The sequence below is a fragment of the Patagioenas fasciata genome, chromosome 3, assembly GCF_037038585.1.
Source record: "Patagioenas fasciata isolate bPatFas1 chromosome 3, bPatFas1.hap1, whole genome shotgun sequence".
Lineage (NCBI taxonomy): Eukaryota > Metazoa > Chordata > Aves > Columbiformes > Columbidae > Patagioenas > Patagioenas fasciata.
In genome coordinates this window covers 55,008,284-55,026,652 of record NC_092522.1, presented here as the reverse complement: position 1 = coordinate 55,026,652, position 18,369 = coordinate 55,008,284, and the positions used below count along the sequence as shown (strand labels likewise).

At 38.6% G+C, this 18,369-nt stretch overlaps 1 protein-coding gene across 4 annotated transcripts in view; it reads left to right on the top strand.

The window, feature by feature from the left end:
• Positions 1–18,369, top strand: part of MAP3K4 (mitogen-activated protein kinase kinase kinase 4) — a 68,641-nt gene that overhangs the window by 7,049 nt on the left and 43,223 nt on the right. For all 4 annotated transcript variants that reach the window (XM_065834336.2, XM_065834337.2, XM_065834335.2 and 1 more), the window contains exons 2-3: positions 9,912–10,102; positions 15,186–16,567. In XM_065834336.2, the coding sequence (XP_065690408.1) occupies positions 9,912–10,102; positions 15,186–16,567 (1,573 nt within the window). The remainder of the gene's footprint in view (positions 1–9,911; positions 10,103–15,185; positions 16,568–18,369) is intronic.

Below are 18,369 nucleotides of genomic sequence, written 5' to 3'. Positions count from 1 at the left end.
GGTGGCAAGATGTGGGTCAGGGCTTCATTGCAGAATGGAGTGTTTGCATTGGTGCAGCCATGCTACGAGTTAGCCTTCAAACATAAACAAGCTGTAAACAGTGAGTGAAGCATGGCTATTACAGGGCTACTATTACATCCTCACTATTAACTAATGAAGTTTTAATGTTTCCGTAGTTACTTCTGTGTTGAAGAGCCCTTGTTTGTAGGTTATTCTATAAATGAGCTACTGGAATTACATAATTGAATCAGTGCTTGGTAGAGATACAGGTGTTACCTAAAGCATCTTCCTGCCCAAGTGTTTTGCTTTTATCATTGCTGGAAATAATTGCCTAAGTTTTGCAGTTGACCCAGACTAAAAATTGCTAGCCTCATGTCCTGACATCCTTCCTTCTCCCCCTCAACTTGGAATATCTGCCATATGAAACTTGATAGCATAACATTAAGTACATTTGGTTGTCTAATCAAAATTGAAGTGGTTTAAGTTAGAAAATCCTGCTAACAAAGACATTCCAGCTAAGCTGGATTGTTTTGGCAGCACCAGTGAACAACCAGAGTTGGTGCTTTCAGTTATACCTGTGCATCTTGGGGGCTGGTCGCTTGTGGCAAAGTGTCAGTGCAAAGCAGAAAAGACAGTTACTTTATAAATTGCTCCAACTGCTGCCAGAAGAGAGTGACTGAGGGTGTGATTTCACATGACACACAATGTGTTGGAGCAGCAGGTTGGTTTCTTCCCCTTGGTCTCTGCCCAAGAGGAAGCCAAGCTCTCCCACTGCATTCTTTCTGGATCTAGCAGTCATGTGTCTGTGGAGTTTTCACTTCAGTTTATTGATCTGATGAGCCCCCAAAATAACATGTTTTTTTCCCCATCAAATTGGTGACTGAGTTCACATGATTGTTGGCTTCCATGCAGAGGGAGCAGGGATGTGCTGCCTGAGGGACAAAAGGCGCACTGGAACAGGTTCTCCTTTTTGTGTCAACTTACTGTGATAATAGTCTTGGTAATTTCTGAGGCTCTTTACTTCATCCCTGTAGAAAATTGTGTTAATAAGCTTCATCACATTTCGTACTTAAGTCTAAAAGTTTTTCGGTATCACATCATGTTTTTTGTGCTCTTGCAGGCTTCTCTGCTGTAAGCTGTTCTAATGAAAACTTAGATCCTGTAAAATCTGCATCTGCAGACTTACTTGCTGAAGGATGTCATTGCTTTTTTTCCAATTAGTGTCAGCAGTAAACGGTAAAATTATTCTTTCAGTAGTATGTAAATTCTTCCTCGCTGCCCAAGTGCTGCCTTTTTTTTCCCCAGCACACTGGTTCTTCATTCCTGCACTATAGAGACAACTGATCACATATCCCGCCTTCCCCTGATACCTCTGGGAGGAAAAATGTAGCTATGTACATCTGATGTTGAATTTGAATATTTCTTAAAACTGAAACTATTGTACTGGTACTGTTTCTTCTTTAAAACCTTATTTTGAAATATTTAGTGACTACAGAAGAGCCCTAGATTTCTGCCTTAGGATGTTGTTTTAAGACGACAACATGACAAAATGTTTTTTCATTTCCTCAGATTATTTCGAGGCATTATCTGTAGCATCTCTATCTCCTTCAAACTTTCTTCTGATTTGAAGATAAGGGTTTGTTTTTTTTTTCTTATTAATTTTAGCCTTGACATTGATGTGCCTTACATAATATCTGCTTTAATGGTTAGAGAGAAATCAATGAGAAGCTGAATGTGACCCTCATAAATATTTATGTCTTAGCTTTCAGAAGAGATGTGAAATGGATGCATTTAACTAGATAAGATAGGTCACCTGCTGTAGAAAGGAAGAACAGTACAAGTGTAAGGGTGATCACAGGGACAGAGAGATAGAGGTGTGCTTGGAGAACTGGTCCTGAGAAATGAAAGGAGTTAGTTATCTTGTTTTTGCTTACCAACTGAAGGAAGAGTTGCAAGGACAACAAATGCTTTTGGAGAACAATGTTTTTATTTTGTGCTTTCTCTCTGCCTTTTTCTATACAGCTTCATGCCAGAAGAGATGATAGTCTGATTTTCCCGTTTTGCACTATGAGATTGCTGTTAGGTGTTTTTTCTGCCAGGCTTTATTGTCAAGTTAAGTTATCCAGGTGTCTCTTTTCTAGAGTAAAATAGTACCTACAAGATCCTTGTAAGCTGGAAACTTGCAACACCAAAGCTCTTGTTACTGCTCTCCCATCCAGCTCAAAGTTGCGTTCAGTGATTTTTGTTCTACTGATGGGATGGTTCTGTGTGCTCTTGTTCTCTATAAAATTTGTGAGGGCAGCAGGTAGCAGATATTCCTTCCAATTCCTTACTCAAAAACATGGGCCTTCAGCTGCCAAGCAGTGATACGTTCCAAAAGTAAAAAAGCTTTTTTTCTCGGGAGGGCGTTGATCCAGACCTTAATAGAGATGTGGTCCTTTTTACAAGTCCAATTGTGTTCATCCTTCATAATTTAAAGATTTTTTATTCCGTTAATTTTTTTACACTAGAAGAACTTTAAGAAGGACTGTATCTGCAGTTTATCTTCATGGTAGTGATTCTTGTTCAGAAAAACCCTCAAAACTTGTTGTTTCCCTATAGCTTAGCCAAATTCTCTTGAACGTAGCAAATTACAAAGCCAAATTTAATTATATTGTTAAAAATCTTATCAAATTCATTACTAAGTTTGTAACAGTAAGTCCTACTAATATGTTGGGAGCAATCACAAGATACTGGTGACTAAGATTTAACGTTGAATGCTCAAAAATACTGAGCTCAGGCAGACAAGATTTGAATGTGAGCACAAGGTCAAGTATGGTCATTGCTGTATGTCAGTATTAGGTTTTAATGTGAACTTTTTTTCTTTTTACAGTCTCTGGAGGTATGTTCACAACAGGAATACGTGACATGTACATCATTTAAATGTCCATGCTAGTCACCGAATTTTTGTGTCTTGCTAACCAGGCTATTTTTTTTTTCACCCTGTAAGCACTGTATCAGATTTACACAGGATGTATTTAACAAAAAATAGAGTTTTATTTTTATAAACTCTGAGAAAGTTCCTGCTGCTCTGTAATATAAAATAATAAAAAAACCCAGAAGATCTTTTTTTTCCTTGCTTTTTACTGAAGGCTTCCTCAGAATTGCACTCATAGTAGTTTTTTCAAGGTTTTTTTGTTACTGTTTATTTTGCTGCCCTTAGAGCAGTTTGTAATAACTGTTTTGAATGCAATAGCTGCAAGAACTTTTAGTGTTCACAGATATAGACGACCCTTAAAAGAGGACTGTATGCAAAATTAGATTTATAGTCCTTTCTGCTTTCAGCTCAGGAACTTTTCAGGAAGTCTATTTGTTTAAGCTAATAGCGTCCTTCAGAACAGGGAATTTTTTAAAGGTGATTAATAAAATAGGAGTGTGTGCTGGTTTCATAATGTTGGAACATAACACTAGGAGTTTACACTGAATAGCAGTCCTGTACTTCAGCAGAACGTCAGTTCATTTAATCTTGTTTCCCTGATTAGGCTGTCTAATTCTCAGTCGTAGTTTCCCGAAGTGCTACTGGCTGATTAATGAAGCTCTTTCCTTGTACTGTTGGTCTGGGAGTACCGTTATATTCTCTTGTGCTACGCAGATAAAATGAAACCCCATACTGCCCCATAGAAGTCAGAGCTGCTGATTCCAGAGTTGTTTTGTGTGCAGTGTTCAGCAGCTCTCACTGCATACCCTTTGGTTTTTCAGCTTGAACGGATGCAGAGATGGTTACCTAAAAATCCTGTTTGCTCTTTGCATCATCAGTAGTTGTAGGATGATGACAATTTGCAATTATGTTCTTGTAAGGATATTGTTTATCCTTGATCTGGAGTCCTGTGCCTAGTTCTGGGCTCCCCAGTTTAAGAAGGACAAGGAAATACTGGAGGGAGTCCAGTGGAGGGCTACAAAGATCATCAGGGGTCTGGTGCATCTTTCTTAGGAGGAGAGACTGAGAGAGATATGAGGAGAAACTTTCTACTTTGAGGGTGACAGACACTGGAACAGGCTGCCCAGAGAGGCTGTGGAGTCTCCTTCTCTGGAGACATTCAAAACCTGCCTGGACACATTCCTGTGTGATCTGCTCTAGGTGAACCTGCTTTAGCAGGCGATTTGGACTAGATGATCTCCAGAGGTCCCTTCCAACCCCAACCGTTCTAGGATTCTGGGATTGCAACTACATTTAGGGAGAGCTACCTTATGTTTAAAAAGATTTGATTTGCAATGTGTAGTGCCTGTGTATTCTAATAAGCTAATAAGCAATGCACATTACTAAGAACAGCTTTCTTTCTGCATACTTAAATTACCAAGCTGAATCCCTGTTAAGGAGTATACATTTGAGAAATAGACGCTTCATTTTTTAAACAAAGACAATGAGTGTCAAGAACTAGCACTTGGTAATTTGGCGGTGGACCTTGTACGGATCTTGCGGTTCTGTGTATGGAAACAGGTGGTGTTGAGACAGAGCTGTACTGACGTGTGCAGGTGCAATGCCTGTGAGGCTGCGAGTGGCAGCAGCCTTGGAGCTTGCAGCTCGGGAGCTGTTGTGGTGCATGATTATCCTGGCTATGGTGTTGTAATTGCCTAAGTTGAGGTTATCACTATGTGCTTGCAGTGCAGTCAGTTGACCTCTACTGCTCTGATTCTCAGGAAGCTTTTAAGCTGCATGTGGGATGATAAGTGGTGGCTGAACCTCAATTATGTAGGTGCCTCATACCTTCAAACTCCTGCTTATGAGGATAAAGGGTAGCTGATATAAAGGGAAGATTAAAAAGAAAAGTTTCCCCCTGTGTAACTGTGACAGCTTTTAGCATGACCTCTTATTATTGGTTGTTACAAACTTTGCAAGTTTGAGTAGTGCTTCAGTGAAGTGCAGAAAGCTTATACTGGTTAAAGATCATACTCTTCAGTATGACTTTAGCCTACGTAATTTTAACATGTTTGCGTGTGATCTTCGTTTTTTTTTTCATTTGTTCATTTATTTTTAGTGATAAATGACTGTATTTTGCCAAAGGCTCATGGCGTTTACCAACAGCAATGGTTACCAGACTTTTTGCTCCTCCTCCTGCTGCTTCAAAATTTATACCTTATTTTTCCTCCTCTCTTATTTTTGTTTGCAGGCCTTTGAAAATCTGAAAGATTTATCTCAGTTTTCAGGATTGAGCTGGAATTGTAAAAACATTGCCAATGCTTTGACTTAGTTAAAAAAAAAAAGAAAAAAAAGAGGAAAAAAATATCCCATTGTCATCTACCAATGCAAATTGAAGCAATACTGTATTTTGTCTTTTCACATTCTTGTTGAAATGCATTCCAGTGTAACATACAGTAGTTACTTGTTGGAAGGATTCTTGATTATCGAATCAAGACAAGCTCCTGACATTTTAGAGATGTCAAGGTGCTTTGTTTGTGGGTTTTTGTATGTGTGTGTTTGTGTTTTGTGTTGGTTGGTTGGGTTTTTTTAACCATACTGTTCTTGCAGTTTTCCCAAACATTCCTGATTTATGCATCCCAGATACAGCCTTTTCTATGTTCTTAGAGTTAAAGTGATGAGAAACATTTTGCTCATTAAAATTGAGGCTAGGAGCAGCCTGTAAATAGTCTGATATGAGAACTATGCACTTCCGATTTTCCTTACAAGCATCGGGTTTAAACTGTCCTTGGCAAATAGTATCTGCAGTTGTCACACTTCTAACTTTTGCTTTTTGGGTGTATGCCTAATTAAGGTTACGATGGATTTCACTGGCTGTGGGGTAGAAAACCTGCAGTTCTTGGTAGCAAACAAGAAATTATCTGTGATTAATGTTTTTCAACCCTGGTTGCAGCAGTATTTAGGAACCAACAATTCTGTGTAATAACTAATACTATAATCTGATTTAGGTTTCCCTGCAGTGCATTTTATAGGTTTGTAGGTTTAATTAGTCTTTGGTTAGCTGAAAAAAGTAAATGGCACAGGAACATTACAAATGCTATGTCAGTAATCTGTAAAAATTTTAACTGGTTTTAATACCAGAGGGCTCCTGCTGTTGATCATGTATGTCTGGTGTTGTCTGGATGAGAAAAATTGATACCAGCATGACTAAGCTGATGTAACTGCTTTAGTTCAGACCTTGTATATTTAGTGCATTGTAGTACAGTAAGGCTTTCACTGGTGAAACTGAATATTTATGTTCACCAGCATTAATCTGTGGTCTGAGCTGAGCTACAGTCTTTGCACACAAACCTTAAACTGAGCATGCTGAATTAAACCTGAGTTGCACCCTGTGCCTTCCTCTAAGCAGACCAGCCAGCTTCAGTTAGATAATTTTGTAAGCTGCTGACAGGAGTGGTTCTGTAGGGCATAATGGCTGTTCGGTGATCTGACTTCTAGTGCTGTGTGTTTTGTGATAAACCTGCTATGTTTTTTAAGAAATTAAAGAACAGATTACTGAATTACCCAGAAAACAAAATGGCTGAATGTTAAGTAAGCCGTACTGGATCCTACTGTATAGGTGTGTATGTAATTCAGGTGTGAGATTGGAGGGTGTTTTGAATACTTCTGGACTTCATGCCCTCTCATCAGACATAGCGAGAAACAAACCAAGGTAGTGACTGGTAAGGAATGAACCAGCTTATGGTCGTTAAAGATCAGTTTGTTCATCCCGGTCTTTCATAGCAAGGTAACTAGTTTAAAACTGCCTTGGAACTGAGACCCAATGCGAGTGCCCTGGGATCTGCTCTGCCAGGCCCCGCAAGAGCCTCAGCACCCCGCCCTGTGCCTTGCCAGGCCAGTGAGATCACTGCAAAAATAAATGATTCCATAAGCCCTGGAACCAATCACTTCTTGTTTCATGTGGTTTTAGTCTCTTGTGGTTGACTTGTCTTGGGCAAAATCAGAGGCTGTGCTATGCCTGCAGTGTTTTCTGCAGTAGGGCTATTTGCAAGAGTTCTCAGGAGTAAAATTTATCTGGCATCAAAAAAGATGAACACTTGAGTTCTACTTTCCCAGTTCAGCACTTACAAGGTCATTTTCTCTTATTCATTCATCTGTTTTCACAAGATCTGTAGGAACAAATTAAGACTTTTTCCTTGTATTTGGGCTATAGTGGTTAATTGAATTGGAAAGTTGGAAGACACACAAACAGCATGATTTCCCAAGGCAAGAAAACTGGGCTAAAAGCATTTGTGATTATGTGTGGTTGTCATTGTAGCCAAATTCACTGTAGAGATCTCCTTAGACTACAGGTGGTGCTACTGTACCACCTGAGTCATTTTTCTTAGGTAACTTCTAAAGTTTGTCTCTAGTAGTTGGTGAACTTGCCTTCTCAAAGCTGTCATGTGAGAAGAGTATTTTACACACTAGCTCTTTCAATGTCTTTGTGGAGAACATAACTGTTCTGCATGTTAAGGTATTCATTTCTGTTTATAGCAAAGGGCAAAGAAAAAGTATGGTATCTGAGTTCTGATTTATTCCCTGCCCCTCCCGCTCAGTTAGCCTTACTGCTATTCCACTGACTTGCAATATTCTGGCATATTTCTTCCTGCAGAAACTCAGACTTGCTCCACCAGAGCATGAGTAACATTCCTCATCTGCTTCCAAAATAGTAGCAAGAAAAATGTTTGTGATTCAAGTGAAATTGAAGTTACAAGGTACTCACCTTAGTCTTGCACTGTCTGGTTTAGGTCAAATGTTTCTTTACCTCTGTGTCTTTTACTGGAGTCAAGATGGTTTTATTTGCATACCTGCTTCAGAAATAAAATATATGAGGCAATAGAGGCAAACTCTGTGGTTTTTTTCCTCCTCGGAGCTAGTGGTGCGTGTTCTTCTCTGACATGTATGTTAAAGCAAGAGAGTTCCACATGTGATGCCATTGGGGAGCGGTGGTAATGAGAGGACCGTGAGGGTGTCGTGTCACACATATTCTGGGTGAAGGCAGAGGTCTTCGTGTCAATTTGAGCTCCAGCCTATCCATGGGATTCAATCAGTTAGGGATTTGTTGTGGCCTTTCCTGCACTTTATGTCTCTTCTCTATATTTACCCTGGGTAGCTAGGCATCAGATGGGTATAAAGGGATAGTGAGGTTAAGACCTTGTCCTGCTGCCATCTAATTTCCCCTGAAACCTGAACTGACCAGAGGATTCTCATTATTTTGTGGGGCTTTTTTAATATTGTGAAGAGTTCAAATGATATTTTGTTGGTAGGGCAATGATACAGGTCACAGATTGTCTAAAATAGTTTGTTTTCTTTTTTCTGTGTATGAATTTGAAATTGCCTAACATGTCAGTGAACAGTATAAAATGTACTGAAGTTCAGTTGTTCACAGTCTAAGAGTAATTTTGTTGCTGTGTGTCACTTGATCATGCAGAGAAGATCCAGCCATTAGTGGTATTGTGCCCAGCTGCCACTGTACAGGAGTGATCTTATTTGGTGGGACAGAACAAGTGTCTGGGAGGAAGGAAAGGGTAACTGACATGATTATTTATTTTATTTGTCGTATTTTATTATTAAAGCAAGTCCTAATATAAGAGTGCATGCATGCCCTCCATTGTGGTTGTTTTACATCTGACCTCTCCGTGTGAAAGCTGATACTAGAAGTTGTCTTTGAGCTTGCCTAGAATTTACATACAAAAACTGATGGCTTTTATTTTTGCCATGTGAGTTTACAAATAGATCAACTCCTAGTACTGGCTTAGTGGGCAATTGTGTGAGTGCCAGAATTGACTCAAAGGAAAGGCTATAGGAGGTTTTTTTTTTTTTGCTAGGGAGAAGGGGAGATGAAAACTGTAGCAGTCTGGACTTTGTCTTATTCTGCAATGGAACTGTGCCATTGCTAGGGTTAATTGCATGATACCGTGCAGTTGTTGTTTTGTTGTTGTTTTTTTCTTTTTCTGAAATGCCTGTTCATCACAGAAGGAAAAAAATCTTACTCTACAGTTTTGTCTTTGAACAATTTAAATCAAAGTAGTTTAGAGTTTCAGAAAATTACAAAGATAAGTCGACATTTTAAAAATAATGAAATGTTTTGTAATACTGTGTGTAATGCTACTCTGCAATGTTTGCCAATACTACTAGATGTAAATGCAATGAAAGGTCCTACTTGGGGATGAAAGGCTATTGTGCTGGGGTCTGTACTGACATAGGTACTAATCCTGCAAAGATACATGCTTTCTGTTGAATTCAGTGACACAGCATCCAATGATTAAGCTAACCCTCTGGATTTGGGGTTTGAAGAACGTATATACGTTATCTTAATTTTGTGTTTGCAAGAGCTCTGACTTCTTTTTAAGTATTACCAGTATTTTTTTCCCAAAGCGATCGGGGCTAATTACGAATGTTCTATGGAGACCCTGTTATTTTTTTGTTACCAAAAAAATGTTCTGGGGTTAAACCTACTTGATATTAACGTCAGTGGAAAATACGTAAAATAGTTTCAGGTCTTCTATGGTATATAAAAGTTCTGTGAAGTGTGGAGAGCCTTTTCAGTGAACTTAGAAGTTGCCGTCATGGTATGCACAAGTTAGGGAGTAGAGGATGGAAGGGAAGACCTATGCTGTTGTCTCTGCTGCTGGTTAGATTGGCTGTCCTGCATAATGTTTGTCTATTGGAATCTTTGTTTCATGTACCTCTTTTTTAGGCTTGCCACAAGTTTTCTCAGGAACAAATATATGTATATATGTGTTTACACCATATTCTGGTGACACTGGCTATACGTCCTCTTTGCTGTATTTTACCTATACTTTGTTTGATTTGAAAGTTGTCTTTATGGGTGTGAAAAAACATGGGATAAATATACATGGCTGTGGCAGAATAATATAGAAGGTTGACTGTGGTTGGGATTTATCGATAGATTAGCTTTCTAAACAGGTATCGCAACAGATAACATTGTGGTTTAACTTGTTCTCTACAGGAAAGAGTGCAAATCAGAAGATGCTACTTACAAAATCTCTGAATCTGACCCTGAGGAATTATCAGATGAAGCCAGTGCAGACACTTTCTATGGAACTTCTCCTCCTAGTACACCCCGCCAGATGAAACGTATGTCAACGAAGCATCAGAAGAATAACGTTGGGAGACCTTCTAGCCGCTCCACTTTGAAAGGTAGGTGTGGTGTTTGGTTGTTGTGTTTTGTTTTGTTTTTTCCTAAAATAATGACCATAAAGTCATAGTAGTAGCCCTTTATTACCTGATGGAAGAGATATGCAGAAAGTGGAGCCAGATACTGAGGTGCAGTGAAAGAATAGGAGGCTACTGTCATATGATGCAACAAGGGAAAACTCTTCTGAACAGTAAAAGAAAAAATTTTACCATAGAGTGGTCAAACAGTGAACAGTTTGCCAGAGAGGTTGTTGAATCTCCGTTTTTGAAGATTTTCAAAACACAACTGGATAAGATCATGAGCAGCCTTAATTAATTTTGAAATAAACCCTGCTTTGAGCAGGAGGTTGCAAAAAGTGACTGTCAGAGGTACTTTCCAATCAAATCTTTTCTGCTATTCTATGGTCTCTAGTAACAGTGTTGTTACTTCTCTGCCACAATTTCATGTTCTGAAGAACTTCAGGGTCTATTTTATGGAAAAATAGAGTTATCATTGATTATTCTTTACTCTTTAGTGTCACTGAAGCAATTAAAATGTAGTTACCATTGTTTACTTCTGTTGACACTCCAGTCATAAAGTCATAACTGGGAAAAAAACCAAAAGATACTAGATATGTGTCTTTTCCTAATGTTACTAAGTAAAGTTGTCTAATACAAAATAAAACATTTTTAGGTCAAAATATGAATTCAAAGCTTTTCTTTATTTAATTTTGAACAGATATAGAATGTGGCAATTGCTGGTTGAAAATATAATTTTAAAAAACATGCAGTAGCTACATCTTTTCAAGCTGCCTTTCTAAGAAGAAAAGAAAAAATGTGACATTTTAGTGGTTTTGCTGAGCTTGTGATGGGTGCAAAAAAATCCAACAAAACCCAGACAACCAATGTCAGACAAGGTTATTTGTCAGAGTTGTTATGACAGCTTGACTGTTGCCAATTAATATTTTGGAATTGATCTCTTTAAATTGATTCACATGAATCAGGAAATGTTATCACAGACCGTGTTTACATGCAAGGATTACATTTTCAAGGTAAAATGTAGGGGAGAAGGTGGTAAATGGTTTAGTGTGAATAGGGGAATACAGTCGGTTCTTCAGTTGTGTAGAGTTATGGCGTGCAGGTTCGTAATAGAAAAAGGGCCAATGCAAACATCTTCCAAAGCTTTTGATTCCATTTCATACAACCTCTGGATAATGTCGCTGTGAAGAGAGCATTCACCAAAAGACCTCCTAACTAAATTGAAGAGAAATCTAGTTATATTTGCCAGTTAGCTGTGCCGGCAGTAGAATTCCTAAGCTGCTTCTGCTGGCTTTCAATTTTGCCAAAGTCAAACTCTTTCAATGCAACATTAACCTAACTTAGTTTTGTTTATGCTAGTTATGTCATAACTTTTCTTGGTTTCTGTGATTTTCTTGTTTATTTCTGTGCTTTAAGAAAGAAAAAAAAGGATAGTTTCTAAACATAGAAAATGTCATACTAAAGAACTGAAGTATAGCAACCCTTTGGTACTGAGCACATATTGAGAATCAATACCTTTGTGAGAAATAGGGAGCTGTTACTTATCCCTACTAATAAATTTTGAGGTTTTGGAGCAAGGTGTCTTGCTTTCTGCTTGTGAGGGTTGTGGTTCTTGCTCCTGGAATAGTAATATCCTGTTCTTGGTTACTGTGAGTCTGTCTTAAAATATGTGTGTGTTTTTGTTTGTTTCTTTGTTTGGGGGTTTTGTGTGTGTGTTTGGTTTTTTTGTTTTGTTTTTATGAATTGGATAGCATTTTACTGTGTATAATATATTTTCTGGAAAGTTCATAGTTTATTTTGTTTAACTTTGTCTATGTGTACCATCTCAGAGAATTTATTCCATATTGAAAAAAACCAAAAAACACAACCCCCACCCCCCCCCAACACCCATGGAATTCATGTTTTCTAAATTAAACACATTTCAGAGTTGCTTCTCAGACATACGTGTGTCTCTTGCCAGTTTTTTCTGATGTGGAGGGTGTGCAATATCAGTCCAGCGATGCTTGCTTGTCTACTGAAGTGTTAGCTCTTGGGGTATGTGAAAAACAATGCCCCTGTCTGCTTTTTAGTCTGAAACTTAAGCAACTTCGTACTTGAAGGGGAACCTCTGTCCACCCCACTTTCTTAACCCCATCATGTTCCTAAAGCTAATTTTCTCATTTTTGTTTAATGAGCTGTTTAAGATCTCAGACTCTACCATGTGCCCACTCTCACCTATCAATTGTTGCTTAGTCATGAAACCTACCTGCCCTATGTGGCACTAGAGGTAACTGTCACTCAAAATTTGTTAGTACAGCTGAACTTGTTTTACAAATTTAAGCCTATATTACAAAACTGCAATGAAATTAAAAGTAGGAGCTCGTACAGTTACAACATGGAGACTCATTGCAGAATTGTCAGGTATATTTGAATGATGGATATTGAAGTATTAGGCCATTTTGAATGTCTAATAATGAATCATATTTTTAACTTACCTTTCTTTCATGTGTTTTGGTGGGGTGGGGAGTACTGGAGGAGATTAACATGTTAAATATACAAACTGAAGGGATTTAGCGAACCTCCTGGTAGCTAGAGGGTAAGTTCAGAAAGTGATCTTTAAATGTGCATTTATTTTGCAAGGTCACCAAAATCTTTAACATCAAAGCACTGTCAAAAGTTGATCTGTACATGTTTCATCTCTGCCATCCTCCCTCATCTTCCTTCTCCTTCCCTGCCCATGCAGAATGTGTCTTCCCACTGCTGGCCTGTCCTGCTGGTTGGGCAGTTGTTGCCCCACAGCAGTGCCAGTTGTGGCAGGGAATTCAAGCTGGTTTGCTCCACAGCGCTTTTAGGCTTGTGTTCTGTCTGGTGCTGGTTAACCTCATGAGTTAGTAACCAGTGAGGGTGAGGTACCACTGTCTGACAGTAATGTTTCAGTAGATAAATGTAAAATCAATGATAGTGAATTCCACAGCAGGCTTCTTAGAATCACTGAGAGGTTTCCATTTCCAGGAGGAAACCTGTGTTTGGGTTAGGTTTCTATGTCATCTGCTGTTGTACTTGCTAGCTATTCAGAAAAAGATGTATGGATACCTGAAATAAAAGTAGTATAAGAGGCATTAATAAAGTCCATATTTGCAAGAAACTGTTTCTGTGTTGACTTTGTGATTCTTCTTTCTTCCTCATATCCTTCAGAATACAATTTCTTTTTTTTTTTTTTCGCACCGTTAAGTGCCATTATACACATTGCGGCCTGCCCAAAGTGTACATGATTATGGCAAGGGTTAAATTATATTTTTTTAGATATGAGGATTGGAAGGTGGCAGTGTGGCAGGTCACAGTCTAATTAACTCACTTATTGCTCATTACCAGCTGAAAACAGGGTTCATAATGGAAACAAGCAAAGAAAGGTGCTGTGACCACATGCCTCTCTCTGCTTTTGTTTCAGACATCTGTGCAACCTTAATACAACACCTTTGTGCGCATACATTTGATGGTTTTCGAGCTACATTACCACACCAGTTCTTTTCCAGAGAAACTGCTGTCTTAAATGAGTAGAGATTGTTTGGAATTTTGCGATGAAGGAAACAGATCTCTGTATGACTGTACCTTCTTTTGTTGCAGATGCTGGAGGATATGTAGTAAGTGAAACAATGACGGGCCATTAAGTCAGTGAAGTGCATCATACAAGAACAGCATTCTGTCATGAAAACTTGTGTGATGTTAGGCAAATAGCACAAATTAAAATCTTCTGTTTGTTTCTTGTTTTCCTAGAAGCAAACCAGAGATTCTGGGATGTAGTTTGCAAATTCTTGAGGATTTAGGTTGCAAGTGGATTGAGAGAGTTTTGAATATGAAGTCTTCAGTGTTCTGAAATGTTGAGCAATAGAGTTTTTGTCACACAAAAGCATGCTGGCTTTACAGATCTTTCTCCATCATGATTTTTTCATATAGAGAAAGGGAATAATATTAGTCTTCCACTGAGAGGCCCTGTTTTATACATAAGCTTTTTAGAATTCCTGGTATTAAATGGATGTCATAGTGAGGAGCACAGTAGCAGAGACTCTAAGGAAATTACTACTTCTAGAATAATGAGCCTTGTGCAGCAGATAATCCTTAGAATCACAGTGAACAGTGAAAAGAAGACGAAGTATTCAGCCCATTGTTCTGAAAGTCTTTTCTGTTCTTGAATAAGCTGAGGCCCTGTGACCATGTAGCTGTCCGTGTTCCAGCTGCTGATCCCTGGAATGCAGCTAGTCTACATACAGGTGCTTCTCTCCAGCCCACCACCAATTCCTTGAGAAAGAGAGAGAGCCACTGTTTTAATACCAAGTAGTTCCTCCTGTCCTGATCTGCAAAGTCTAGACTGAAGCACTTTTGTTAGTGCTGCAGAAGAGTGATGAGGTCTGCTGGTCCTGAGGAAAGAACAGGAAGAGAAGAGGAGGTGGCACATTTGGGCTGGAAAAGGCTCTTGTTATATGCTAATGGAGAAGGCAAGTGCATGTGTGTTAGGGGAGCTGGGAAGTAGGCTCCTGGTGTTAAGGCAGTGTATTAAGACTACAGAGGGTTTTCCAGAATTAAGATCAAGCCCCCCAAGAGGCAGGATCAGATCATTGAAACTAAATTCAGAATCTGTACATACTCCAGTTTTTATGAAATTGCGTGTACAATGGAGTCTCTTTAATTCTGTTTCACTTGGAAACCTTAATAATGCTCTGTTGCATTTTGAATTTTTGCTTGGGAGATTGTTTGACAAATGTATGAAAATGAACTTGGAAACCTTTCTTTTCCTTTTGATCATACTTGGTTCTCAGTAGATGTCATACTCTCAGGATAATGAGAGAATTCTCTAAGGTCCTTTCTACAAAAGAGGTAAAAAAAAGAGGAGAAAAAAAAGTTTCCTTTGGTGCTACTATAGAGTTAGCTATACTAATGGTAATTTCCAAGATCATGTTTTACTTCTATCCATGCCTGTTTTGTTTTATTGGTATTAATGTTTTATGCTCAACCTAAGAAACGTGATCGGGAGCTGGATTGAACAATACTTGTTTTTGTTGCTGCAGTCACATTCTGTCTTTTTTTCTTACAGAAAAGATGAGTGTACCAACTCAGTCTGTGCATAAAGACAATGGGAAAACAGTTGAAAATGTGGAAGAGCACAGCTATAAGCAAGGGAAAAAGATCCGAGACACCCTGAGGACAACAGAACGAGATCACAAGAAAAATGTGCAGTGCTCGTTTATGTTAGACTCAGTTGGTGGGTCTCTGCCAAAAAAAACAATTCCAGACGTCGATCTCAATAAGCCTTACCTCAGCCTTGGCTGTAGCAATGCTAAGCTTCCAGTCTCTGTGCCCATGCCAATACCCAGAACTGCACGCCAGACTTCTAGGACTGACTGCCCGGCAGACCGCTTAAAATTCTTTGAAACCCTGCGGCTTTTATTAAAACTTACCTCAGTCTCAAAGAAAAAGGACAGGGAGCAAAGAGGACAGGAAAACACTTCTTCTGTCTGGCTGAACCGATCCAATGAACTGATCTGGCTGGAGCTGCAAGCTTGGCATGCTGGCCGGAGCATTAATGACCAAGACCTCTATCTTTATGCGGCCCGTCAAGCTATTCCTGATATCATCAATGAAATCCTCACCTTCAAAGTGGACTATGGAAGTTTCTCCTGTGTAAAAAATGGAGCCAGTCTCAATGGTACTTCAGGAGAAAGGGTTTGCAAAGCATCCCATGGAACTAGTGCTTTGGGTTACTCAAGTTACCATGAACACCTCCATCGCCAGCGGGTCTCATTTGAGCAAGTAAAGCGGATAATGGAGCTGCTAGAGTATATAGAAGCACTTTATCCATCTCTGCAGGCTCTTCAAAAGGACTATGAAAAGTATGCTGCAAAGGACTTCCAAGACAGAGTGCAGGCACTCTGTCTATGGTTAAATATCACAAAAGACTTAAATCAAAAACTAAGGATTATGGGAACTGTATTGGGCATCAAAAATCTTTCTGACATTGGCTGGCCAGTGTTTGAAATTCCTTCTCCTCGATCATCTAAGGACAATGATCCAGAGGATGAAGAAGTTGATAGGGAAACAGAACTGAAGGAATCTTCAGGAACATGCACAGAGGAGAGCGATGGGGAAGAACAAATCTCTGAGGAGAATGTTAAGGAACTTAGACAAGCCATTAAGAACAATTTTACTAATAAGCCAAATTTTGACTTTCAAGACCATTTTTCAAGGAGACTCGATAGGCTTGAGTCTGAGGATGACTCTGCCTCTTGGGTTGTTCCAGAATGCAGTGCTGAGGCCAGCTGCAGCCAACACTGTTTGACCTCTATTTACAGGCCATTTGTAGATAAAGCACTGAAGCAAATGGGGTTGAGGAAGCTAATTTTAAGACTGCACAAGCTCATGCATGGTTCATTGCAAAGGGCCCGTATGGCGTTGGTAAGGAGTGATCACGAGCTGGAGGTAGGTTGCTACTAGTGTAAATGCGTAACAAGAATACCTCCCCTGTTGTATTGTTTCTAACTGATAATTGGAGATATTGGGGATCCTTTGAAAGTTTTTGCTGCTTTGTTGGTTTTTGAAACACAGTGTACATTATGATTAGGGGCCCAACTGTAATTCCACTGAAATACTTCTGTCATTTGACCTGAATCAGAATTTGTGTGAAGCACAAGCTAGTTCTCTGTCCTTATTAGTAACTGAAATTACATTTTTTATGATAGCGTCTTTGCTTATTACATTTTCTAATGCCTAAAGCCATAAGTCAGAAAAATTACAATGGAAAATTAGGCAAAAAAGCTGAATTGTGAGAAAAATTAGCTATGGAAGTGGTAATTTTCCTCTTCTTGTCTTTGAGACTGGATATCTCTCTGCAAGACATCCTTTATGAAAACGTCACTATTTTTGGGGGGTTTTCCTCATCTAAATGAATGAAGTAGTGTGGTGGCATGTTATGCTTGAGGCCAGATGGGTTAAGTGAATGGACGCTATTAACCTTGAAATCTATGAAAGCAAGTCATGTTAGCATGTTTAATTCTTCAGCTGTCTCTTAGTTTATTTTCTTTTTTTCCTTTGGGTCATTTTATATTCTCAATTATGAATGATCATAAGTTAATTTAAAAATTGTAAAATAAGCAGTAAACAAAGGACAGTAGCTGGAGTTTCATATGGTAAGTTGTGGTTACTAATTCTTTCAAGGCAGAATATTGTTTCCCAATACAAACTGTTCCTTAACTTGCAGGCATTTTTGTATTAGGAAGAACTGGTAGTACAGACTGCTTTGCCCTCCTCAAAAAGTGGTAGTGTCTGCGAGGCCTGGCCATAGATTCTGGACAAAGGAATTTCTTAGCCAATGTGCCTGCTCTAATATGGATACCACGCGTGGTCTTTGAAATGTTGCTCAAGTGTTGACTGTCACATTTGCAAAAGGACAAGAATTGTTTATCTCCCTTAGAGGTTATTTTTTTAGGATAAATGAGTTTATAACGTTATTTGATTTTGAAAAATTTTTTATTCATACTGTTGCTAGTGTAGATATTACTGTAGAAAATGAAGCTATTAGTTGAATTTTTATTCTCTAATGCGTTTTAGCTTGTGTTCTAGAAGTTTTCATTAAGAAAATCTTTTTGTATTTCTAAAGAGTCATGTGCCTAAGCAAGATTTGCAGGTATCTTTTACAGTAACCAAAAGTACCCCCAAACCTTATGTACTTAGATAGAAAGTTCAACTTAATTCATTCGTAGAAATACCTTTAGAACAACAAAGGAAATAAACATTATTTGAGCTTATTGAGAACTACTTTGAATGTATTTTTGAAATTGCCAAATGCTTCCAATATATTGACTTCATAAATAGAGTTCTTAAAACACATTAATGAAATACTAGTAATTAGTATCTTTGTAGCTTCACAGAGTTATACTTTTTGGTACTTTAGTGTTGGATGACTTGTGTAAGATTGAAGATGAATCTTCTCTCCCTCCTTCTCTATCCTTCTGACTTCTTTGAATGTTAATTTTCAGTAACTGCTAGATTTTTTTTTGGAATATTGTCCTCTTTTAAGAAATGACTTTATGACTGAGGGTGAATGTTACAAAACTGTGAACCTATTTCCTGCGCTAGAATTAAAAGAGATAGTTTGTCAGAAGTGTGGTACCTACTGCAGCAAAAGATGACATCAGACTAACTTAGAAGAAACCATTTTGAATTGCTTGGTCTTTGCATGTGACAGTACATTGAATGCAGTGCCTTGGGTTGTTCTAGTGCAA